General features: G+C 40.9%; 1 protein-coding gene and 1 long non-coding RNA gene across 2 annotated transcripts in view; both read left to right on the plus strand.

Moving 5' to 3' along the window:
• LOC107293643 overlaps positions 1 to 3,930 on the plus strand; it is a 17,179-nt gene extending 13,249 nt beyond the window's left edge. Inside the window, exon 10 of the long non-coding RNA XR_001549030.1 lies at positions 3,676 to 3,930. This is a non-coding gene — a long non-coding RNA (uncharacterized LOC107293643). The remainder of the gene's footprint in view (positions 1 to 3,675) is intronic.
• Positions 3,931 to 9,089: 5,159 nt separating this feature from the next.
• LOC107293639 (somatomedin-B and thrombospondin type-1 domain-containing protein) lies at positions 9,090 to 22,066 on the plus strand. Its single transcript, XM_015822795.1, has 5 exons — positions 9,090 to 9,324; positions 13,717 to 13,911; positions 16,630 to 16,708; positions 18,224 to 18,400; positions 21,944 to 22,066. Exons 1-5 carry the CDS (start codon positions 9,090 to 9,092, stop codon positions 22,059 to 22,061), a joined length of 804 nt encoding a protein of 267 aa, XP_015678281.1. The 3' UTR covers positions 22,062 to 22,066.
• The last annotated feature ends 4,571 nt before the right edge of the window (positions 22,067 to 26,637 follow it).

Consider the following 26,637-nt stretch of genomic DNA (forward strand, 5'->3'; position numbering starts at 1 on the left):
TGTGAATTCTATCAGTACTTAGACCCATTATATTCACAGTATGTCAAAGAGGCTCATAATACCCACTTTCAGATAATGGCCTCATAGACTATTTCCTGCTGTGTTACAATTCCATTATCTCTTTGTTTTCCATATTGTTGTTTTGAGTGGATAAGTTCACATTTCACTTGAGTTCTACTTGGCTGGAATCTATTCTATTCATCTCTGCTGTAATAGCAGAGAGAGGTGTTGTTAATCATAACACTTATTTTGTTTCTTTATTTCTGAGAAGCAATGCAAAGGATATGGCTTCCAAGAAATTCTCATTTTAGCAATAAGCTCCTGTGGTACAAGGCATTCACTGAAAGTGCATCTGATCTTGATTTTCATACAGAAAGTCCTCAACTTATGACCACAATTGAGCCCAGGACTTCCATTAAGTGAGGTCATTAAGTGAGTTGTGCTGATTTTACAACTTATTTTGCCATGGTTATTAAGTGAACCATGAGCTGTTAAGTGAATCCAGCTTCTACCATTGAATTTGCTTGTCCGAAGTCACTAAAGTTTGCAAATGGTGACCATGTGATCCTACAATGCTGCAACCATCATAAATACATGCCAGTTGTCAAGCTCCCGAATTTTGATTATATGACTGTAGGGATGCTACAACAGTTGAGGACGGATCATGAATCACTTTTTCCAGTGCTGTCGTAACTTAGAACGGTTTCTAAGTGAATGGTTGTAAGTCGAGGACTACCTATATACAGCATGAAGCTATAACATTGTATTTGATTTTAGACTGTTGATTGATAACCTATTTTTAAATAATAATAAAACCAGATATCAGTGTTTCCACATTCTGCTTTATAAAGTATTTCTGCCATGTTGTTGGGCCTTTGAAGTATTATGCCCCATTTCTGTTTCTTTGAATTAGTATGATTGTTTTTTTATTATGATTCGCATTTTTTATTTAGGTTAAAAATGTCTATTTTAATTGGCATATATGTGGTCATAAATATGAGGGCCCAGGAGCAATAGAGGAAGAATAATCTTCATAAAACTGTTTGGATTGGGGGCATGTAAACATTCCCCACCATTATATACCAGAATGCTTAAAGGCAAGCACAAACTGCTTGTGTTTTAAATTTGCTTTTCAAGGGGACTTTATTTTCCAAGAAAAGAGACTGAAAGGAAAAGCAATAGGCCAGATAGTCCAATGGCAGTTTGATAACAGCTCCTTCAGTCATTGGCTTTTCTGCTGGGTCAGTGAGGTGAACACCTAATTAGCAGAATGAAAGGGATGTTTAATGAAGACCAAGGCCGGGCTATTTTGTCTTCTTTTGTCACTGTGTCCTCTTCCAGCATGCATATAACAAAAGGGCAATATTACTGCACAGAATATGAAACCAAATTGTGGTGCTCAGATAACATTACTTGAATGTAGGTGTTCCTTGCCCTACTAATGACTAAAATTTTCCCCTCCTATAACCAAAGATTATACCCCGAGATTTTTAAAGTAATAGGTCTCATGGGCAGCCTGAAAAGTTCTTGGGAATATTTATGCCATGGTTGAAGTGCTATGACAAGGGAAGTTGTTAAAATGCCAGTGGAAGTAGAAAGTTATTCCATATTCAGAACAAGTATTTATTTATTATATCGTCTCTATATATTTAAGCTTCTTTTCAGCTGATGTCAAAAAAGTGTAATTCTGTTTATGTGTGTGATTTAATACTTGTACTGCCTGCCATGTTCTATTGCAAACCATTTTGAAAAATTAGGATTTTATTTAATCAGCATTTAAAAGCTGTATATCCACAAGACCGCCTCCTACCAAATACCTCCCTTCAACCAGTCCGCTCCCACAGAGAGGGCCTCTTAGGGTGCCGTCGGCCAGTCAATGCCGGCTGGCGACCCCCAGGGGGAGAGCCTTCTCTGTGGCAGCTCCTGCCCTCTGGAATGACCTACCCCCCGACCTACGTACAACTGCGGACCTGCGCCTTTTTCGCCGAGCCCTGAAAACCCATCTATTCCGTGCGGCCGACCTGGCGTAGTCTTAATTAGGTTTTAGTATAGGTTTTTATATGGGGTATTTTAGAGCAGGCCTTTATTTATTTAATTTGATTTTAGAATAGATATTTTTTGTGATTTTTATTATCGCCTGTTCACCGCCCTGAGTCCCGTAAGGGAGATAGGGCGGTATACAAATCTAAATAAACATAAACAAACATAAACAATCCTGAACTGCATTTGTCAGCAACTCCAAAGAACTACAGTAACAATGACTTAAATAAGAAAGAAGAGTTTCCTGAACAGAAAATACAGAAAGGTGGTTCAGAAAGATGAGAGCCGAAATATCCTTTGGTTATTTATTTATTCATTAAATTTTCTATGTTACTCATCTCACTGATGCAGCTTCTCTTGGCAGCTTATAATATAATAAAAAAGTAAAAAAAAGCAGCACTACAGAGCCATTAAAATTAAAAGAATTAAATAGAAAAGCAAAACACTAAGATGATGGGTGGCCTGGGGATGGGATCTTCTCTAGCCAGCCCAACCTCCCACAATGTAGAATTGGGGCTCCAGGCAAAGCTGGATTAAAATATAGTGACATTCCTTGCGGTTCCATATAGAAAAAGGGTGCAACCCAGGCCTGCAGGTAGCATGAAGACTTAGGATCTACAGGTATGCCCCAATATGGATCACAAGCCCTCCCTCCAATTCCTAGGCCATGCACAAATAGACTTGTTGACGATGGAGAGAAGAGGGAAGGCTTTACTATTACCCTAGTGTCTGCCCAGAAGACAAAAGTTTGATCTTCACTGTTTCCAACTGGCACATGTTTCTCCCCACCCCTTCTCTCCATTTCCCTTTATTAAATATCTAAATAAAAGAATTAGGCTTCTATTTAAACATGGGAAAGTCTTGTAGATGCCAAGGGACCTGCTGGGAACCATGGGCAGGTACTCTGTGGACCTGCTGGGAACCATGGGCAGGTACTATGTTGGGGACCCTAGTGTGGACAGTAAGAAATGGCCCTTCATTTGGTGGTGATGTCAGCACATTTGTTTAGGTGTTATTTGGTGGCTGGATCACAAACAAAGGACCTTCTGTCTTCAGGTCAGGTAAAGGATATTCAATTTGGCCTTGCTCAATGAGCATGATGGAAGCTCTCCTTCACATCTCTAGAAAACAAAGTCAAAGGGTTTTAGTTGTTTTGGTTTTAGAAGCTGAAGTTCCAGTGAATGAGACTGAAATTGTAGGCCATCTGGAGGGCACTGGGCTTATGAAATATTTTATTTCCATATTCATCTTCCTTCCGCACCAGACCATCAACTCCCTCATACTGTGAAACCTCAGGCATTCTGTATTCCAGAACTTCTGTGTGAGGTTGCAGTAATTTGAAAAAACAAACAAGAATTAAAAATCCATATGCTATGGCAACTGTTCTTTATTTGTATAGCCTAATGCATTTTGGACAAGCTCAAACAACTGCAGACATTTAAGCGTCATGCTGAGGGTGTGTTTCTGGGTAGGCTTCTCCTGTTCCTGCTGACATGAAATCAGGATGTTGCATGAACATCTTGCCTGGAGCACCCCAGCAATTCTCCTGGTGCAACTAACAAAGAACAATTAACAATCGCAAATTCCCAGCAGCAGTGAAAGTGAGAATAATTGTTCCCTTCTATCAATCCCCAGCTGCCAGGATCTTCCGGCCAAATCCTTTAACAAAAGACACTGGAGTGAGAACTATTGGGAACTGGGTCAAAAGCAATTCCGCCACTATGCAGCATTCTTAATTAAGATAGAAAAAGACTTCTCAGCGGGGCTGGCACTAAAGTTTCCATGCCAGATGATCAGATAAGTATCTTTTTTTTTTAAGTTAACGCCACTATTGAAGCTTGGTTATACCTCTCTGAGTAAACTGGGCTGATCTCCTTTCCTGTGATAAAATAAAATCTAAAATAAAATCTCTAATGTATTCTTGGAGAAAAACTGGGAGATACGCTCAAATTATGGCTGCCTCAGTTTTGTTTCAGGGACACGAAGGTAGCAAAATTTCAGTGTCCAATTCTGATCCACTTGTGCAACTGATAAGGTAAGTTCCACTGACTTAGGACTGAAAGATGGCAAATTTGTTTTCGTTTCATTAAATGTGAAAGGGTATTTTTCTTGCATTAAGTGTTAATTGCACTGTTAAAGAATTATTACTGTTTAACTCGTTACAAAAGGCAACCGGACTTTCTTGGGGGTTTTTTTGTCTTTGAAAATGTTTCACTTCTCATCCAACAAACTTCTTCAGTTCAAGCTTCTTGGATGAAAAGCGAAGAGTTTTCAAAGAAGAAAAAAATAACCTAAGAAACTCCAGTTGTCTTTTGAAAAAAAAAAAACATTATTTGGACACCGAACTATTACACTTTTTATACCTTTGAAAAAAGAAAAAAATGTACTAGTTGGATTTAATATGTGTAATCTACATATATATTAAATGTGAAAATTGAGGAACCCTCTCCACGCATAAGTTATAAAACACTCTAATCACAAACATTTATGTTCTAAATAAATATTTTTCTTTCAGCTAAGCAAGACTTGTTTTCCATGACATAACTCTCTGACCTTCAAACTAGAATGATTGAACAGGACAATTACAGGAAGGAAGCTGTTCAACTGGACTTAATTAAGAAATCTCATCTCATTTTTTGTAAAAGGTCTATATAATTCCTTTACCGCACATACTTACCCAAAAGGAAATATTATTGTGTGTTCTAGCTGCTAAGATTTGGAGCTCCCTGAAAGCTATTCATTTTTATTTCTTGCTTACGTAAGTCCAAATTCCCAGCTCTTTAAAAAGTTCTAAACACTGAAGTCTCATGAAGAATTCTTTTGTTGTCCTCCCTTCTCTCTATGTCTGTTTGTATTAGTAAAGGTACATAGTTTTGAACTGCAAAATGGTTGGTAATAATAATAATTGAAAGACTCTTTCAACATTTCATTCAGTCCAATAACATTGAATGAGATGTGTTCAAAATATTCTTATTGGCAGTGTGGAGAATCCTGACAGCTGCTTAACCCAACTCTTTATGACTGATGTAAATTGACAGCTGCACAGCTCTGTCTTTGTATATAAGAAAATAATTAAGTGAGCACTAAAATTCTTTTGGAGCACTGTCATAGGGTCCTCGAAAGGTTAAAATTAAAATTTAGAGAAAGATTTTGATTTGTACAGGCCAGTGGGAAAAAACAATCCCTAGAATTTTAAGGTCGATATATTCTTAATGTATTAAAATAATTTTCCTCTTCTCAAATGTGGACTGATATGAGCTTCATGTTAACAACAGAGTAGCTGATTTACTTAATTATCTGTTTCTGTTTTAAAATTATATTTGGCTGTTTTAATTTTTGTCATAATAAATCAGTTGTTCAAACTTCAGGTCTTGTATAGACTATCAGAAGAACTTCAATATATCTCATTTGAACCATGACTAACAAAAACAACAAACTATAAGGAGATGCCCTCAGGTTCCATATAGAAATCAAGACAGTGGTGTACAGTCTTGCTGAGAAAATTACACTGTGTAGTAATTATATGATTTTGAAAGAGTATGTAAGAACAAATTAACTGATGGATAATATGGATAAGTATCTTTCTTCTCTTAACTTCCCTTAGGACCCAACTAGATACCATTGGAAAGTCAATGAGAAAGTTATTGTTACCACCAATAGACTTACTCTCTATTGTTTCTTGTCCTGCCTTCTGGTGCTTCAGAAAATAAGTTGACCCCCTCCTCTTTGTGGCAAATACTGGAATACTGCTATCATGTCCCCCCTTCTTCTTTTCTCTAGACTAGCCCTACCCAATTCCTGCAACCGTTCTTCATATGTTTTAGCCTCCAGGCTGTTAATCATGATTGTTGCTCTTCTTTGCACTTTTTCCAAAGTCTCAACATCATCACGGTACAGTGAAAAACTAGGCTATTTTGCAGAGAAATAGTCTCATCCTTTGCTGATGAAATACAGGTATTCCTTGACTTACCACCATTCATTTAGCAACCTTTCAGAATTACAACAGCCCCGAAAAAATGACTTATGACCTCTTGCAATTTTTGCAATTCCTATTGTAGCATCCTCTTGATCACACTAATCAAAATTCAGGTGCTTGGCAACGGGCATGTATTTATGATGGCTGTAGCATCCTGGGGTCACGTGACTGCAATTTGCAGCTTTCCCAGCTGGCTTCTGACAAGCAAAGAAAATGGGGGAGGCTGGATTTGCTTAACAACCACATGATTTGGTTAACAATTGCAGTGATTTGCTTAACAAGCATGACAAAAAGGTGGTAAAATCAGGTGTGACTCACATAACAACTTCCTTGCTTAGCAACAGAAATTCTGGTTGTAATTGTGGCCATTATGTTGAGGATTACCTGCAGTTAAACACTGGGCCAGGTTTTTTTTCCTCCCAAGTTTTATGAATTCATTGATGAAGCAATGAAAAGGTGAACAGTGGATCAGGGAATCATGTTCCATTCTGAAAAAATTTTTTTTTGAGGTGTAGTAAAATCTGAACGAAGTGTGTGCCCAGAGAACTGTTAAGTCTTAGTGGATTCATTGAGATCCACTTTCAAGTGGATCACAGAAGAATGTAGTCTTAGGCGTTTATAGGTAGTCCTTGGGTTATGATGCCAATTGGGGTCAGGACTGCTATCACTAAGTGCTGTCAAGCACAATCTCACTTGACTGCATTGCTGAGCGACAGCAATGTCTTTCAACGAGAACAGATGGGAGTCCCAAGGAAGGAGTGCAGGGGGTATGTGAGTGTTGTAGGGGGGCTGCTGCAGGCGGCCACTAGGAAGTGGATTGGTGGTGGGGACCCTGGAGTGTGTCAGTGGAAGCCCTATGGAAGGTATGGAGGGCAGGTGTGCACTATGGAGTGGTGGCTGCTGTGGGGCGACTTACTGGAGCAACTTTCAATCTTCCCTACCGGCTTCCCCACTGACTTTGCTTCCAACATTTACCTTTTTTAATTCTATGAACAGACCCCTAAATGTGCATATGCTAAAGAAAAATGCACGGACATACCTTTTATGGCAGCCCTCCTTAAGCTGATGCCATCCAGATTCTTTGGATTTCAACCCCACAATTCCCACTTAGCTTCTGGCATCAGGCTCTGAAAGGTTAGTCTGAAGCTACTTTGGGGGCATATACTGGAGTGATGGAGCAATGTGTACAGTAATTGCTTGCTTGTGAGCCAAGAATCCAGTTGGGAACTGTCACTTCTGAGATAATTGCATAAAACAGTCTGGCTTTTTTTTGTGTGTGCATTGAGACGGGGAAAGAGGTAATTGAGTCAAACAGTTTTAAGATCTACTGGCTTAGTCAATGATGTGGTTGATGGTATAGTCTGGAGATGGCATCTGCCCAGTTGCTATTAGTCACTGGAGGCTGCATCAGGCATGCTCTGTCTCTGTGACCATTTCAGGTTAGGCATCAGGATTAAGCAGAGTTCTGCCCACTTAATACAAAGTGTTGATTACTTCTTATGGAAGCTCCTTTTGCATATGAGTTTATGAGCTCTCAGTCCCTTGTTCCCTGGTCACATCATTTGGATAACTGCAGTGCGTTCTACATGGGGCTACCCTTGAAGAGTATTCAGAAGCTACAACTGACACAGAATGCAGCAATGCGGACAGTTCTGGATGCCCCTAGGGAGGCACATGTAACACCTCCTTCACCATGTGCCTCCTCCATTCCTGTAGCCAGTTAATCAGGCTAGCAGTGTGTGTGTGTGTGTGTGTGTGTGTGTGTGTGTGTAAGTGTAAACAGTCAAGCTAACAATCATAATCAACCATCTCTTTTTACTTGCATGGACAGTCATAAAAAAAGAGTCAAGAGTTTTCATCATGCAATTGTAGCTGACTTTTTTTTTACTTGTTTCACACCCACCCACACCACTCCACACATGAATGTCTCTGCAGGCTAGTTCGAAACCCAGGGTTAGCACTCTTCAAGGAAACAGTCCGATATGCCACAACCTTCAGCACACCTGCCCCCAGTCACCCAGTGCCTCCTCTTCACACATCCAGAACAGTTGGAGCCTCTCCCAGTTGGAAGGGAAACAAAGCCTGGCACAAACGTCGGTTGCATTCCTTAACTTCTCCAGGATGAGCACCGTAAGAGGGCACTTAACTCATCAGCCTCCTTAATGAGCACAGGGCTCAGCAAGCAGCGCCTGCAATTATACAGGAGCTCGCTTCTCGGCCAACCTCTCGAATTAGAAGGCAGCCCTTTAATGTGGCTCGTCTGGCTGTGTCCCAAGTCAAAAAAAAAAATCCCCACAAAGTTCGCTGCCTCCCTTGGTAAACACGGCCTTACTTTGAAGTAACAGCTTCCCTCCACTCCAGCCAGGCCAGCTGACTGGAAGGCGTCGACCGACTGGATTCCTTTATAAGCGCGCCTGGAACTGAATCCGGTAGAAAAAGGCGAAGGTTAGAATAGGCCAGGGGTAGGCAACCTCGGCTCTTTTATGACTCATGGACTTCAACTCCCAGAATTCCCGAGTCAGCATAGCTGACTCGGGAATTCTGGGAGTTGAAGTCCATGAGTCATAAAAGAGCCGAGGTTGCCTACCCCTGGAAATAGGCGGAGATGCCGACCGCTATCTCGGGGAAGGCTAGTCGGCAGTAATCGCAGGGTTAAAAGGGAGCTCGAACTCCAAAGATCAACTTCCTGACTTTTTTCCTTGTGGGCGGCCCCAGTCGGATCCTCAACTAGGTGCGGAAAGTTGCGCAGGGAACTCGCCGAGTGGCTTGGAGGAGCATCTCCGGGCGCCATTCCAAACTGGACCTATTTCTTCGGGGCTGCTTTCAAGATCGACTGCCCGAAACGCGTGGAAAATCCGCTTTCCCTGACGGCCGTTCCTCCCGCGGATTCACAGTTTGAAAGACATCGCCCCGGGGCGCTCCTGTTTGGCGGGGCCGGGGCGCCCTCTCTTACGTCACCTCTGACTTAAGGCGGCTTGCTCGCCAAGCAGGGCGGTGGGGCTCGGCGCTGTACGGCAATCCGCGCCCGGTTTTTCTTCTCCCTTGCTTCCCTTCCCAAACGGCCGGGCCAGCCATGCCGGTTACCTGCGGCCCTCGGAGCCTGGCGGGCGCGCTGCTCTTCTCCGCCCTGCTGGCCGCGGCGGGAGCGGAGGGCGGCTGTGCTGAGCTGGGACGCTGCTGCGCGGGCAGGAGCCTGGAGTGCGCGAGCACCGGTTGGCGACCCGACCGATCCTACGGGCTCTGCTACTGCGACCAGGCTTGCCTTTCCACCTTGGACTGCTGCAGCGACTACCGGCACTTCTGCCCAGGTGAGTCTCCGCGCGGCCCGGGTTGGGTGGGCAGGGACCCGGACAGGTGAGCGGGCCTGGAGGGAGAAGGGCTGGCTGGCGCTCGCCTGCTTTCCCCGCGCTCTGCTTAGGACAGTGGTTCTCAGCCTTTTTAATGCCGCGACCCCAACCGGTCGTAAGTCGAGGACTAAACTGGTCATAAGTCGAGGACTAAACCGGTCGTAAGTCGAGGACTACCCAACCGGTCGTAAGTCGAGGACTTTCCCTGCCCGGGAGCGCCGTGCATGCGTGGTTCCACCCCCTGCGCCGGCCGAGGCGTAGCTGGCAAGCGGCAGAGACGGAGCAGGCCAACCACCAGCTGGCCCAGCCCAAGGGAGGTAAGGCACCCGCCGGAAAAGGGGAAAAAATGGTGGACAAAAAAAAATGGCGGACAAAAAAAATGGCGGACAGCCTTGCTTGGCGACCCCCGTGAAATGGTCGATCGACCCCAAATGGGGTCCCGACCCACAGGTTGAGAACCACTGGCTTAGGAGCTCTTTCGTCTCCACGGCTTCTTCTCCTCTCCCGCGCTCGGGTAGCAGCTGCTGTGCCTTGCAGGCTCCACTCCAGCGCCCTGGCGAGTGGCCTGGCAGCTCTGCGAGTTTTCCCAGCCCGCTGTTCCGACGACTCCCAGAAAGTGAACTTTTTTTTTGGCAATGTTGGAACCTCACAGTCGCCATACAAATGGAGCAGATTGGGGGGGACTGGAGTAGGCAACAGCTTATGCTTAGAGATCCTGTTTCTTTTGTCATGCTGTGTCCTTTGGTCCCTTGGTTAAAAATGGGAGATTTTCTGTTGTGCCTTCCAAGAGTGTTTAATACTCACCATGACCACGAAGGACCAATTTTCAGTAGCATTGTAACTTTGAACGGTCACTAAACAAATGGTTGTAAGTCGAGGACTGCCTGTACATTGCCAAAAAGCTTCAGGGGCTAATCTAGGCAGTTGCCAGGAGTTGACATTTATCTGAAGGCAGTATAGAGACGTTCAAGCTTTTACTGGAATTTTACTCCACAGTTCTTCACGTTTGATGGCCACATTAGAATGCATTTAGCTTTAGAGCAATCTTGGCTTGGTAGCAACGGTGACAAGAAAGGTCATAAAATGGGACAAAACTCAATAACTGTCTTGCTTAGCAGTAATAATTTTGGGCTCAATTGTGATCATAAGTCAAATACTATCTGTATATATTTCTTTTGCCTTCCTTTACTCTATACAGTGTTTAATTTTTTTCCATTGACATTGTCTTTAGCTTCAAAGCATTTGTCTCATTTTCTGGTGCCCTCCAAAAAAGTTTTGCAACTCCCATTATCCCCAGCCAGAGGGAAATGCTTAGCCTGAAAATAATTATTGAAGCTGCTCTTTAGGATAGCCTTCCAACCTGGTGCCTTGAAGATGATCACTTGACTATGAGCCAGCAGTGTGCAGCAGCAGCCAAAAAAGCTAATACAATCCTGGGTTGTATAAACAGAGGCATAGAATCAAGATCACGCGAAGTATTTGTACCGCTTTATGAAACCCTAGTAAGACCACACCTGGAATATGCAGCCAATTTTGGTCACCATATCACAAAAAAGATGTTGAGAATTTGGAAAAAATTCAGAGAAGAGCAACTAAGATGACTAAAACATATGAAGAACGGCTGCGGGGCCTTGGGTTTGGCTAATCTAAAGAAAAGAATAAATAGGGGAGATATGATGGCAGTATTCTAGTATTTGAGGGGCTGCCACAAGGAAGAGGGGTCACATTATTCACCAGAGCACCAGAGGGAAGGATGAGAAACAATGGTTGGAAACTGATCAAAGAGAGAAACAACCTGGAATTAAGGAGAAACTTCCTGACAGTGAGGACAATTAACCAGTGGAACAGCTTGCCTCCAGAAATTGTGGGTATTCCATCACTGAAGAGACTAATCACTTGTCTGAGATGGTATGTTCTCCTGCTTGAACATGGGGCTGGACTAGAAGACCTCCAAGGTCCCTTCCAGATTCTATTCTATTCCTATTCCTATTCCTATTCTAGATCTATTGGGAATTCTGGAAGTCATAGGCCTGCTCTATGTGGATAGTACTACAGTTTGGAAGGCCATGAGGGCTGGAATCTTGGTTTAAGGTATAAAAACAAAGCAGCCTCAGGCTATGCTTAATGCAGAATCCAGCTGTGTAATTCACCTACTGTAACTGTAGTCTCCTTCATTCATTACAGGTTCATGAAACATTTTGTGATATAAATGATTTCTGTACCAACAGACCTATAAATGAATTAATTTCTATGGTTCTTCCTCCCCAAACTGGTTATTACAACCATTGAAAGTCTGTTTTCTGATAACCGATCAAAGGTTGATTTAAGTATGTACTGTATTGTATCCGCTAATACTGCCATCTTCTGGTGTTCTGTTGGTATAGTTAGTACAATCTTTGGAGTAGAATAAGATCAGTGATTTGCAATAGTGGCGAATATCAGTGACCTCTGGGTTTCTTGTAAAGGTCAGTGGAATGTTTGTTTGCAAAGTACTTATGATCTTTATATTTGATTTCTCTCTCTCTGGAATTCTCTAAGCGAACTCATTTAAATTCCATATCATCTCGCTTTGCTAAAGATCAAAGTGATTTAGCCCAGTTTTCACAATTGTCTCTACTTAGGTCTGCAACTTATAGACTTCTCAACTAGCACTGCCAAATGCTTTACTTTGGGTTCAGCAGGAAAACTCAGAAGATACTTCCTTTATAAAACACTGAAACTGTATACAGTACATGCAAGCACAGCCATGGTTTATGTACTGCAAGTTTTATTGACAATCACAGTTGGCTGCGTTATCAGAACTAATGAAATGGAGTATAAGATGTCAGTGAAGGAGCAAGGAGATTGAAATTCTGATTTATCCCCAACCACAGAAGCCAGCTGACGACTTTGGTCCAGTCACTCACTCTCTGCTATAATCAGTATCAGGCTCTGAAACAAGCTAGCTGAAAAACAAAACCTTGTTGGCATCATGTATTGATACGCTTTGTTGAATTAGGTGAGCACAAAACAGGCTGACCCTGCAGCTAAGGGAGATACGTACTAAGAACAAGAACAATTCTGTCAGCCTCACAAAAATTGCTCTTGTGGGGAAGATAGGAGAAAGGGCCATGTGTGAAGCCTTGAACTCCTGCATGAAAGGTGGGGCAATTTTTTAAAACAAACCAACCAACCCTGGTTTACGAATCTCAGTGACTGGATTTGTGCCATGCACTAACTAAAACCACTTTGTGTCTTGGAGGGTTTCGAGAAGCTAATCAATTTTTGAACGTTAAAGTTGAAAATACAGAATAAAAAACCTTGCAGCTTGCTCGATAGCATTGGACCTATTATTCTGTTTCAGCTTCACCTGTTCACATGATTGTTTTGGGGATAAAATTGGAGGAAACCCTGTGATGCATTGCTTTGAACTCAGAAAAGATGGGATAGAAATGTAATGAGTAAGTAGGTGAACATGGATTATAGTGCTTCATCTTGCAGCTGGGAAATCACATTTATGAATATTCCTCCTGTAAATGAATTCTTTAGTTAGAAAGCAAGCATAACAGAGACATTTAGAAAGTCTTTTTAACATCTGGATGTTTTGTTTGCAGTTAAGTCTATCAGCCTCAATATGTAAACTAAGCCTTTGTTCTAAAATACTATCTAAATTATAGGCGGTCCATCTATGGCCATAGTTGTGACCAGAATTTGCAACACAAGGCGGTTGTTAAATGAGTTGCACCCAGTTTTATTATCTTTTTTGAGAAGCAATTTAGAACTAAGGAGAAACTTCCTGACAATTAGAACAATTAACCAATGGAACAACCTGCCTCCAGAAGCGGTGAATGCTCCAACACTGGAAGTTTTTAAGAAGAGACTGGACAGCCATTTGTCTGAAATGGTGTAGGGTTCCTGCCTGAACAGGGGGTTGGACTCGATGACCTCTAAGATCCCTCCCAACTTTATTATTATTATTATTATTAGTAGTATTAGTATTAGTATTAGTATTAGTATTAGTATTAGTACTTGTTAAGCAAATCTGGCTTCCCCTATTGACTTTGCTTGTCAGAAGCCGGCTGGGAAGGTTGCAAATGTCAATCACAAGTCCTGGGACACTGCAAAAATCGTAAATATACACCGGTTGCCAGGTGTCCAAATTTGATCATGTGACTGTGGGGATGCTGCAATGGTCATAAGTGCAAGGACCGATTGTAAATCACTTTTTTCAGTGCCATCGCTAAACGGTTATAATTCGAGGACAGCCTATAAACCAAACATGCTCAGATCTGAATTCTCCTTCTGGGATGTTCACCTGATACCGCCCAGGATGGATCACAGCTTTTAAGAAGTAGCTTCTTATTCTTTCTGCAGAAGCTTCCTGCCTGGTCTCTGGCTGGAGTGAGTGGAGTGGATGTGCTGAACGCTGCAAGGCGACCTACCGCCTCCGAAGGAGACACGTGATCCAGAAGCCCAGAAATGGGGGAGAAGCCTGCCCTCCTCTTGAAGAGAAGGCTGGCTGTTTAGAGTATTGGACTCAGCAAGGAACATTGTGCAAGGACTCCATTCGTAAGTGGGGGAAGGCAGTTCAAATCCTCACTTAAGTATAGTTAAGAGGGCAACAACAGTGGAAATCTTTTTTGGAATATTTATTATGGCCATTATTTTTATATTGCATAATACTAAATGTCAGTTTGAGAGATGGGTCTGATTCCACTAAGGACAGAGACTGTTTCAAATAAGAGCTGGATATTACATGTCCCAGCTCTGAGAAGGAATAAGCAAGCAGGCATAGGCAGCTTTTGGGTTCTTACGTGACATGGACAGTGTTATAGCCCCCATTCTATAATTACTTTAATTGGAACTTATCTTCCATGATGTTATTGCAAGACTTTCCCAGGAGCATAAAAAAAGCAATATTAAATATAATTTTGTTCTCACTTTATCCTTTAGTTTCCAGCAAAGGGCAACTGCCTTTGGGATTAGTCCTGCAAGAATCAGCATGCTACCTCTGGGCTAAATATCATAATTATTGTGAAGGGCCCCTATGACCAGGTAGAAAGAACCTCCAGGTAGATGGATCCTTTCCTACCAAGCTTAGGAGCAATTCAGGCAGAATCCAATCAAGAGTCGCTGGTGATAGTAAAGTTGCTGCTCTGCTCTAAATATCTTAAAGGTTATTCATGCAATAAGGAACGGTTGCTGGAATTGGGTATGTCTAGTTTAACGAAGAGAAGGACGAGGGGGGACATGATAGCAGTCTTCCACTATCTCAGGGGCTGCCCCAAAGAAGAGGGAGTCAAGCTATTTTCCAAGGCGCCTGAAGGCAGGACAAGAAGCAACGGGTGGAAACTAATCAAGGAGAGAAGCAACCTAGAACTAAGGAGAAACTTCCTGACCGTTAGAACAATTAACCAGTGGAACAACCTGCCTCCAGAAGCGGTGAATGCTCCAACACTGGAGGTTTTTAAGAAGAGACTGGACAGCCATTTATTCGAAATGGTATAGGGTTTCCTGCCTGAGCAGGGGGTTGGACTAGATGACCTCCAAGGTCCCTTCCAACTTTACTATTATTATTATTATTATTATTATTATTATTATTATTATTATTATTATTATTATTATTATTATTATTATTATTATTAGACTTCAGCAGACCTCTGCTGAAACCAAGAATAGGACAAGGACAAGGAAAAAGATTTAAAAGAAAGGAGATACTGGTTATCAGAAATAATTTATTAATGGTAAGAGCTGTTAAGTAGTGGAATGATTTATCTAGAGCAGCCCTGGTTTCTCCCCATTGGGCGTTTTCAAGGAGATTAAATGATTGCCTGCTGGAGATGATTCATTGCATTCTGGTGTAAACTGGGGTTTGGAGTAGATTAATGGAACATTCCAATTCATACATATTTTTATGATTTGTTCTAGTGTTTTAGAAGGCATGCTGAGAAATTCATGATATATTGACATGAATTAATTAGCCAAAGTAGGAATGGTATTGTACCCTTATGCCCATTTGGTTGTAATCATAATGAAGCATCATTTCCATCTGCATCTGAACTTCATCCTATTTATTATATCACTTCCAGTTCTTTGATGAACCAAGGAATAGGCTGGACTTTAGAGTTTCTCAATGTTTGTGGTGTTCATTGAGATCCATTAAACTCTAAGGGATAAACCAGTTTAACAGCTCCACAATTATTGTGGTGGGAGAAGGTATATTGCCTGTCTGATTTCTCCAGATAATGATTTATGATAATGATATAGATCCGTACTTTGGCCCAAAATCAACATCAAGAGTATTTTCTGCAAGATATGTTGAGCCAATGGCATATGCTCAGGACAGAATGCCTCTTCAGATATTAATGGTTACATCACACCTTGGTCTTTGCAGCTCAAGGCTGTTGGGAATTATAGTTCCACAACAAGTGGAGGAGCACAAGTTCCTCATCTCAGGCATATGGAAATACTTGTATCATGGCAGCTATGAAATCTTGAATTGGCTTCTAAAGTATCAATGAATACTGAGATTCCCTAGGAAACCAGTCAGAAAATGGTTAGGCCAGGGGTAGGCAGCCTTGGCTCTTTTAAGACTCGTGGACTTCAACTCCCAGAATTCATGGCTGGCTCAGGAATTCTGGGAGTTGAAGTCCATGAGTCATAAAAGAGCCAAGGTTGCCTACCCCTGGGTTAGGCGGTTGTACCTCTATATCAGCAGAATTCATGACATGACACTCTAGCTCAGGAAGAAAAGCAAATGGCTCCCTTACTGAAGAATTTGTACAAGTGAAAGCAGTGCTGTTCCTTAGCTGGTCCAAATAGGTACGGCTATATGAGAAACAATAAAAAATGCTTTTTTCCAGGTCTGTGTTAAAAAGGTTAAATTAGTTAAGGTGAACTATTTTTTCCTTAAAAAAACAAAACACAGTTGAGACCCAAGTAAAATTTATGGACTGGTGATCAATTCAAATGGATTGTATTTCTACCGAACTATGGTGGATTATTAAAATAACTTCCTTCCTTCTAGAAGGATAATAAGTAGGCCTGTTCCAAAAAGAAAGAAAAGGGATGAAGATTTCCCGATTCTACAGTTGATGAATAATTATTTGTGATCAGGAACTGTGGGAGAAAATGTATCTTTGGTTTCCCACTTGCGAACAAAAACGAGGCATTAAACTCCATGAGCATCCCAGTCTTGGTTATTCTGCTGATGTAAGTGAGTTTTAGAGTGCAGTTTTCACTGACTGTGGTTGTTGTGGTTTTTATTCCTCCCCTTCATGTAATCAGTCCCAGCATTAATAACCACTGGAGGCTATGGGAAGGCAAGGAGAAAGCGTGCTGTGCTCAGCGGGAGACAAAGAATTGGGTAAGTTCTATATTTCAGCACTGAAAATCTATTACCAGTCCTATTGTTTGGCCTCCTTTAGTCTCATTGAACTGCATGGTGAATGATAGTACTGTAGTTAACAATCTCAATACTGAGAGACTTTATAGTCTTGCCCTAGCCCTAAATCCAGCCCAGCAAATCTTGTCTTCTCAATCCCCCTCAAAACCAGTTTACTTTTTGTTTCTGGCAAAAACCACTCATGGAGGACAATGGATTTGCTTAATGACTGCTGTATTCACTTAACAACTACCACAAAAAAGTCATAAAATTGTGCACGTTCATATGGTAAACTGCTTAATGACCAGTATGGCATAATTTTCAGTCATTATTAAAATTTAAATGAAAGAGCAGTGCAGTGGCCTAGAGGTGAAGATGTTCGCCTCCCACTCAGAAGGTTGAGAGTTCAATCCTAGGCAGCTGGCAGATGTTTCTCTGTAAATATCTGTAAATATCTGCTACAAACTCTATGTAGGTCTCAGTAAATGCTCAGCTCCATTCAATTGCCCTGACTCCACCCTGAGACAAAGGAATGCAGTGTTTCTCAAACCTTGACAATTTTAAGGCATGTGGACTTCAACTCCCAGAATTCCACAGCCAGCCTTAAAATTGTCAAGGTTGAGAAACACTGAATAGGGTTGTAATGACAAAAAAAATAAAATTAACCTAACCCTGCTTACTATACAGGTATGTTACTGAAAAAGGTGAAAATGGTTGTAGATCCCTGGCAACTGGAAAGAAGACTTTAAATATAGGATCCACCAGTAAGAATCCCTTTATCATCTAATACATGACATTGATACAAGAAGCAGAGCTGGAAGTATAGTGGTCCTTAGATTTTGTCATTGCAGGGTAAAAGTGAATGAAAAAGATTACATGGCACATGCACCCAGAAGAAAAAGTGTTGGGGAAAGTATGCAAAAACTCTGTAGTCTATATTTTTTATGTGCATAGTTTTTCTTCAAACATTTTTCTTCAACATTTAGAAGCAACTTTACTAGTTGTGTGAATTAGGTCAAAGATTGCAACCCATTATACACTTTTCTCGTGCTGAATTGCCATTGAATACAATGAGATTTACTGAGGAAAAGAACAAGAGTCTTGGGGATCAAATTCAAGACTTCTTTAGTCTTTCATTTTTTTCTCACAAGGGCAACCAGCTACTACTAGGAAGTAGTAGGGAATTTCTCCTGTTACGTTCATCAGTAACTGGAATAGCATAAAGCTAAATATGTCCTGGTTTTCTGGTGACCACATGAACATGTCATGCAATTTTCTTGACAAACCTACAAATCTGCTCTGCCAATATCTTCTTTATGGATATTTTTTTTCCAGGTCCCAGTCTATTCTTCAACCCTACAATTCCCTGGTTTTATCTCCTCCAAGAGTTAACATCCTAATCTTGTTTAACTCCTGAGCCCAGACAAGGTTGACTGGGTGAGATGAAGAGGCATTCTGGCTTCCACATTGCCCCTTCTTTGATCTTTTCTACGACAGGTATTGTGTTGAGTTCCAGCTCACGGCCATCACAAAAGGCTGCCTGAATGGGGACAGTTCCTACACTCATTGGATGAAGTATCTCAGTGAAGGACACACAGTGTGTGTGGAATGTCAACATCCAGCCCTAGATCAGAAGAGTCTACACTGCTCTGGGGATGGGAGCGGAGCCAAGAAGTGAGAATCAATTATGTCTTTTGCTTAGTGGGGAAATGTGTATTGCATCATTTTAAGTTCATGTCACTGCAAGAAAAAAATACTATAAGACTAAGATTGAAAAGTTTTGGGTAACTGTTAGAGAGATTGTTGTTGCACATATCCTATGGCTCTGTGCTGGAGCTTTGAAGATGCTATCACAGAAAAGGTGTTAAATTTGTTTAGTCTACCCATGCTACAATATAGGCTTGTTCATAAATGCAAAAACAAAACCTGTTTAACCTACATTGGATGGCAGATTCCTTGGTCTTGATACCAATGAAGCAATGTATCTGTGTTGATGTGAGAGGACTCTGTAGATGTGATGAACAAGTTATGTCATTAGGTGTTGCTGCAGCAGCAGCTGCCAGGGCACCTGTCGCAGAAGTCAACATTTGTTGAGAAAGAACCATGCAATCCAAGCTTCACTCCTTTTAGACATGCTTTACATACTGTATGTAAAAAACAAATGAGGCTTTCATTGTGGCCACCATTTTGATTTTTTTTAATCTCCCACCCCATTGATACCCAATAAAGCAGCTATCAATAACATGTTCTTGTGAATTGGGCTGGCCTCAAGAACACAGCAAGGGAGTCAGAAGACAGCAAAGGTCAACTGGGATGGCAAAGTGCAGGGTGATGAGGGTGACCGTGGATGAGGCTGGCAGAAGGGAAATATGTGAGTGGGGGAAGTTGGAGGCAGCCCCTTATCTTACTGAGGCTCAAGCTGAGAGAGACCAAGACCAGTACTTATTTAGCAAACTGCACTTCTCAGTTAACAATTGGGACAGTCAGGATTGCAGCCATGCGACATCTCACTTTAAGACTTCATCCCTTAATGACATAAATTACTAACAGTACAGTGGACCCCTTGTCTCCTGGAGTACACTATTGCTAAGTTCTCATCTATACTAGTCCATAATGTACAGCAATTAACTGCCTAATTCCCTCTTGACTTTCACTGCTAATGAACTCAAATTGCCTTGTTTCAGGACTTGAAATAAATTTTGCTTTATAGATAAAATATGTTTATTAGAAGCAATAGATGTAGTGTTTAGTGCAAAACTACTTTTTAAAGCCCATCAGGTATAATTTATTTATGGTATTAAGAAGATTAAGCATTTTCTGCATGCCCTCCACTGTTTTCAGCATACAGCTGCAAAATTATTTCGATAGAGCACAGTAGCAGCAAGTATTATAACTGTCAACTGAAGCTATAAAATATAGTAAAACTGCAAATGAAAGTTAAACCCTGATATAATTTTGTTCTGCCCAGAAAACCAGAAATAAATGTATGAGATAAGCTGAAACTGAAAATGGAGAAGTTCAAGCTGTTAAGAGAAGGTCTCAAACTTCCATAAATGCATGATTATCGTATTTCATTTGTTCCATCTGGGGATGTCTTCAAGCATGAGTGAATCTTGCCTCTTAATTATCATAAAGAGTACTTTTGTTAAGCTGAGATTATGTTCTTTGTTCTTTGTACTTTTGTTTGCAACTAGAATCTCTGAAGACTGTGGACCAATAACTCCTAGTCTAGGTGTCTTCCAGATGTGTGTGAACTTCAAGTCCCAGAATTATCAGTAACGGCTGTGCAGGTTGGGAATTCTAGGAATTGAAGATCACCAATATCTCGAATGTGCAATGATTGAGGAAGATTGGAATATCCCCTTTCTCCTCACTCTTCCTTTCTTCCTTGAATTCAAAGTCTTATACCAGGAATGTGCTATTTTTTTCAGATTGAAGGTCATAGGCCTCTAATTACTCTATTGAACACCATGCTCCAGATAAGTCAGGACAAAATAAATAAATAAATGTGATTCATTACATTTAGACTGGATGCATATGTAAATAATCAGTGAACTTGAGGACAGTTTTTGGAGAGTCTAAGGACCACACATACGGTCACTCAGATGCAGACATAGAAGCACAGATTATGCACGCCTCAATTATTCCCATAAGTTTTTATTGTCCTTTTTCTATGAGGCAAACAAACATTCAGAGATCATTATTTTTTTGCTGTTTGGATACTGTTCCTCTTCTTTTCCCTAAAAACAAACAAACAAACAAGAAAGAAAGTGTTATACTGTTGAACCACCAGTCTCCAAGAATATGGTTTCTCAGTTATGAAAGTGGCTTCATGGCTTCAGGCTGTCAACTAATTTAACTCACACGCGAGTATGGCTGCAGTATTTTGTTGAATCAGCTGAGCCATGTCTGGAATGTCTCGTGAGGTCTTATTTGGTGCAACTGGAACCATCTGTCAGTATTCCTTTCCTCCTTGTTTCTTCCTGAAATAGACTTTGAGACATTGATCAAAACTACTGGGGGATATGATGACATGGAGATCTGTCTGCCATGATCACTTGAAAAGATAGAACAGTTGAGAAAAGTCTTTAGAATGGAGGGCAAGAGGAGAACACGGTCTGAAGATCATTCATCTATTCAAAGAATTCTGTGAAAGGATAGAATGGCTGTGAGACTTCCTCTTCCTTTTTAATAGCAAACTTAGGTGATGAATGGGAATAGGACTGGAGCCAAAAAACATTTTGGAGAAGCCCATGGTTTACAGAAATAAATACCCCTTCAGTGTAGTAGCACCACATAGATGCTTCACATTTTTTAGTGTCTTGGACAAACTGACTCTGTCCATTTTGTGCCTTATCAATTTATTCAGCACATATGGGCTTAAGAAATAGATTCTAAAAGCTGCAATCAATTTGTACACTATCCATCTTTGGGTGTTCAACTGGTACTTAAAAAGGCAGCCTTTAAAAAGATGGAGTAAAATTTAGAGTGTTTTTTTTTTTTAATGAAAAACTACTGGAAGGTTCAGGCTTGATTAAGCACTACTGACATTTACAAAAAGCATGTGTTGGAAACTGTTAGAAAAGCCAGTGCCTCGTGCTTGCAAGGATTAGCTGTTCCTTAGGATTTGCAGGAAGATATGGCAGTTATGGAATGCAGGTTTGCAACAGTGCATGTAGCTGGGGAAAGGAGGAAGGAAAGAAATGCTTGTCTAGGAATAACCTGCCATCATCTCTATTCAGATTTGCAACAGATTGAAAGCCAGCCTGCACATACTTCCTTGATAAAGTAGGGTCAGAGAAAAATCAGTTTTGCATCCAACATTTCTTCATCACATATTTCTGCCATTGGATCTCAAAAGTTTCTGTGTTGCTAGGAATATAAAGGATCTGATTCAGAATCCTTAACTCAAGAATGGGCAGTCATGTACACAAATGTTTCTCAACCGTGGCAACTTTAAGCCGGGTGGACTTCAACTCCCAGAATTCCCCAGCCAGCACAGTTGAAGTCTACCCATCTTAAAGTTGCCAAGGTTGAGAAACATTGATGTACACTGTTGCATATAAAGCAATAAAGTTGCTTTATATCAATTCATATCAAGCCTACTAATTTCTGCTCTTATTGGCAGTTGCTCCCTGGTATTCATGCCCCCTTTATCTTTCTATGCTTGGAGAAATGGAAATACCACTTCATGGCATGCCTTGTTTTGTTTTACAGGAACCAGCTACTGTACTGGCAGGCTGTGGGGAATCCAAGATGTAGAGGAACCTGGAAGAGGGTTCGCCAGCGGGATACTTGCACTTGTCCTTCGGTTCACAGCTTCTTGTTTATCTGACTTCCATATATTGCCACCAACATTGATTTCTGCACTACTGTAGTCCTCATTTACAGAAATTCAGGGAATAAGATGCAACCTGCTGCATGGACTTTTCAACATTCTGCCAATGTCTGAAGCCCTACCTCTCATCCCAATATTTTATATTTCAAAGTATATTGAATAGCAGAGTTTAAAGAGGAACCACTGCAAGGGAGACCCAGGATTGTAAGGTTTTGATCTGAAGGCAGACTCGGTTGAATACAGATGGATAACCTTGTCAATGCTCAATTTGGATCAACCTGAAAATGCATGAAGCAGTTGCCTCTGAAAATTAAAATATTTCAAGATGAGCTAGTGTTCACACATTGCTCTCCACGTTCTCTTTTTGAGTTTATCGCTTCTTGCATTTCGACAAAGCTTATCTGCCTAAGACAGGTGCAGTGAAGCTGGAGACAGTCAAAGAGGAGCAAAAGTGATCTAATCTTTCTTCTCTGTGTCCATCCTTTTATAATTTCCTAAATCTTATCAAAGCCTGAACTTAGACAATTTTGGTAACATTTCTCATAATTAGTACAGGATGGTTTCTATATGTGCAGACATAAAGCATTGGTATGATACTGATCACAGAACTCAGCTTCGCAAGAATCTCCTTCCCTTATATTTCAAAAGCAAGTTTTTAGATTTTATGGCTGCTGCCAAGCTATGCTTGGAACTTTTAATGCCTGCTGAAATCATGGAAGTTGTAAATTGTTGGATATAATTTGCAGGCATGTAACATTTGGTTTCATAGGCAGTCCTCTCTTTTATATTTAAATTGCAGTAGCAGAATAAATTTGTACTGTAGTTCCAGTATCCATATTTTCATACAATTTACACTAGGCATAATTTCAGGGCTTGTACTTTTATATAGAATTTCATAATTGTTCTGCATATATTCAACTGAACTGACTATCTGAGCTAATCCTGTATATTTAAGTCATCTGCTTCATTTGTGAAACTGGAAATTAATGCTGGTTGGTTTTTCATCCCTTACCATACTGGTTCTCTTTCCTTAAGTTTCTGCTCAAAACAAAAGGCCAAAGAAATATTGGTTCTTGGACAATAATGACTGATGGGGCTCCTACAAGGTTAATGGCTGCTTTAGGGAGATAATTTATATTAGGAGAATTGCATACAAGAATGACTAATCTGCAGATGCACTTTCTCTTCACAGAGAAAGTGAAAGCCCTATCGTGGATATTCTTGTTTAATGGATCTTTGTGTATTGTATTTCTACACCTCCCTGTGTCTTTCTTTGATTTTGATGAATGAGAAAATAAGATATCTTTTGATTTTTCTGATCAAGGTAGATCTCAGATGTCTCTCGACTAGCTTGACTTTTCACTCATTGACATGTAGGGATGCTCTAGGGCAGGGGTCCCCAACCTATGGTTTATGGCCCCGTACTGGGCCATGGCCTCTTGGCCACCGGGCTGCGGGAATAGCTGGAAAGCCCCCCACTCGTGGTAGCGCCGCTGTGCAGGTAGTAGCGGCCCTGTTTTCGCATGTGCGGGTGCACTAGCACTGCCACAATCATGCGAGTGCTATGGCCTGTTTGCACATGCATGTGGGCGCTAGTGGCCCATTTGTGCCAGTGCCAGTGGGCAATTTGCACATGTGCGTGGGCACTAGCGTGCCACTGGGCACACATAGCCTGCTTGCGCATGCATGTGTGCTATTGCTGCTGCTATGCACGTGCCCGTTTGCCCGTGCCATGCTTGTGCACATTTCACTACTCCTCCCTTTCCTTCCGGGCTGCCAAGCTGGAAAGGTTGGGGAGCTCTGCTCTAGGGCAGGGATGAGGCAATTAGGCTGCAGATAAGTTGGACAATATGTTGAGATCTTTTTGGCTTACAAAGAGGGGCTTAAGGGATGCAATGAGTTCCTTGGTGTTATCACCCATGGCTGCAGTATCTCTCCAAAGAAGTTGCTGATTCCTGATTAATATAATGACAATATCAGACTGGAGAGTTTAAGAAACTTGAAACTTGATTTTTTTTTGTGAAGTGCTTTATATAGACAACTATCTATGCTCTATGTTAGTAATATTTGAGTAGGATTACTCAGTTAAAACATAAACTGGCTAGGACTCCCAGAATTAAATGATTACATTACAGGTTTTTTGTTTGATTGAGGTTTCTTGCCACTTTTCTCCAGTTAAAATGGTTTCCTATATATAATCTATGGCATTGTGGTTATAATGCAGTACAGCAGTCTAACTCTGCCCACCGTCAGGAGTTCGATCCTGACCGGCTCAAGATTGACTCAATCTTCCATCCTTCCGAGATCAGTAAAACGAAGGACCCAGATTGTTGGGGGCAATATGCTGACTTTGTAAACCACTTAGAGAGTGCTGTAAAGCATTGTGAAGTGGTATATAAGTCTAAATGCTATTGCTAAGTGCTAGTGCTGTACTCTTAATACTGTGCCTTCCAAATTCAACCAAGTAATTGTTCAGAAGGACACTGTGTCTGATTATATTGAAAGTGCCTGAGAAGTGTAGGAAACGTAGCAGAGTGGCATGATTTATTCTACAGCATTAATAATTTTTCAGAGTGATTAAAGCTGATTCCATCTGCCAAATGGAAATCAGATACAAATAAATCTAAATGATCAGAATCTTCAATACTGCTTAAAAGTGGAAACCACTATATGTTTCAGTAATTTACTCCCCAATGGAAAATTAGAATCTAAACAGTGATTACTTAAACAATTGAATATAAATTTATACCAATTTTATTTATCTGGTTGAATCTGGTTGGAATTATGGTGACTGACTGGTTCTTGCATGTGTCTTCTAAGAGGAGCCATATTTTCAAACCCAGCGTTGGCAGATTTGAGAAGCCAGGGTGGACAAGGACAAGAGGTGAAATCAATCTCCAAAGCTTTTGTGTGCTTTGGCTGTAGAAGCTGATAGGTAACCATAGCAACATTAGCAAGATTGTTCCTTTCATTTTAGATTCTATCCAAACTTAATGCTTCTAAGTTGGAATAAGTACGTGGTTACTGGAAAAATGCACAATAAACTTCACATTCCAAACCATCCTCCCTTGATTCCAATCAGAACCTAAGGTTTGTTAAGGCTCTGAGGGAAAATGCCTCAGAGATTGCAAAGAAGTATTAGGGCCACCATTCTCAGAAGTCAGTCTTTCTCTTCTCCATTCCAGAGATTTTAAGTACCCACAATTTCCAGTTTGACCAGATGGGCAGTATAAACACACTAGATCCAACGTAGCCCTATTGTAAGTGCTACTCAGACATTATTTGAGATGAGTCCACGTGTCGCCCAATATAAAATATTGATTGATATCCAATAGATAAAAGCAAGGTATCAAAGATTAGCAAACATTGGGAGGCGCTTTACAACCTGCTCAGGTCCACTTCTGTCATTTGTGTCAATGAGATTGTGAAATAGACGCTTGGATAATACCTAATAAAAAATCTCAAGTCTATTCTGAGATCTAAATATCAGCTAGGGATGCTCAATTCTAGAAATTCCCATTCCATTCCAAAGCAATGCTTGCCCCATGTCTGTACTCCACATTAAGCTAGTGTTATACAAAATAATTGAATAGACAAGAGTGGCAACTTGTGAACACCTGCTTCTTTTTTCAAAGAAGCCAGATTGGCATGTTTATTAGCCATTAGGTATACTGCATCATAGCCAATAGGTATAACATACTATCAGCCAGTGTTTGACTATTCAGTGGACCTTCTCACAAAGTGTCATTAAGATCAGGTTGAATTTACTCTGAATAAAGGGTACGTGTCTTAGCTTCTTTAGACTACAGACTATTATTGACGAGATCTGAACCAGGGAATATTGGGAACATTTTCTCTTTGCAATGTTGAAATCACAAATTGGAATTGTGTTATGTGCATATATACACGTAGCTATGAGGAGGTAATTTGTTAAACGATTAGAATCAAGCTGTATGTTATATGGTAGTCTACTGGGAAATGTCTAACTGACCTAAAGTGGAGTAGTTTGATAACATTACTGTAGGATGTGAATAATATCCAGCATCTGAAGAAGGTACCTATTTGGGGTAATGAAACATCTGCAAGAAAACAACCAAGCTCAGAGAGCACCAATAACCCCACAGTTCAACCCTGAGTTATAAATATTCTCTTCTACTAGAACTTTAACCATCTGCTATTGGATAGTCAGGAAATTGAAAGAGCTGTTTGTGGCGATGGAACATATTTTTATGGATATGGAGTGCTTTTATGTGAGACTCTTCTATTTATTTATATGTGTGTGAAAATGGTTAATGTACAATGAAGCAGATTGGCAATATGAGATTCCAATATAAGTTCTAGCAAATATAAATACAATGTTAATGTTATAATTTATCTTCTGTGTGGACATATTAGGTAAGAGACCAGCAGAGCATAACCCAGAACCAGGCAATTGCAATATTCCTGCTAAGTATTACCCTACCTGTGAAATTATTGTTTTGTGCTTGAAACAATAAATGTATACAACTAGGACTTCAAGGAATACAGCTGTGAAGAAATTTAATGCATAATATTGACACTGCAGGGGCAAAGA

The sequence above is a fragment of the Protobothrops mucrosquamatus genome, unplaced genomic scaffold (genome assembly GCF_001527695.2).
Source record: "Protobothrops mucrosquamatus isolate PMUCROS unplaced genomic scaffold, P.Mucros_1.0 scaffold1678, whole genome shotgun sequence".
NCBI classification, from domain to species: domain Eukaryota; kingdom Metazoa; phylum Chordata; class Lepidosauria; order Squamata; family Viperidae; genus Protobothrops; species Protobothrops mucrosquamatus.

Bases quoted from the DNA above. Each gene is read 5' to 3' on its own strand.
- LOC107293639 (XM_015822795.1), top strand. From the start codon at position 9,090: ATGCCGGTTACCTGCGGCCCTCGGAGCCTGGCGGGCGCGCTGCTCTTC. The intron at 13,912-16,629 runs GTAAGTGGGGGA...TCATGTAATCAG, and splicing joins ATTGTGCAAGGACTCCATTC to TCCCAGCATTAATAACCACT. The intron at 16,709-18,223 runs GTAAGTTCTATA...TTTCTACGACAG, and splicing joins AGCGGGAGACAAAGAATTGG to GTATTGTGTTGAGTTCCAGC.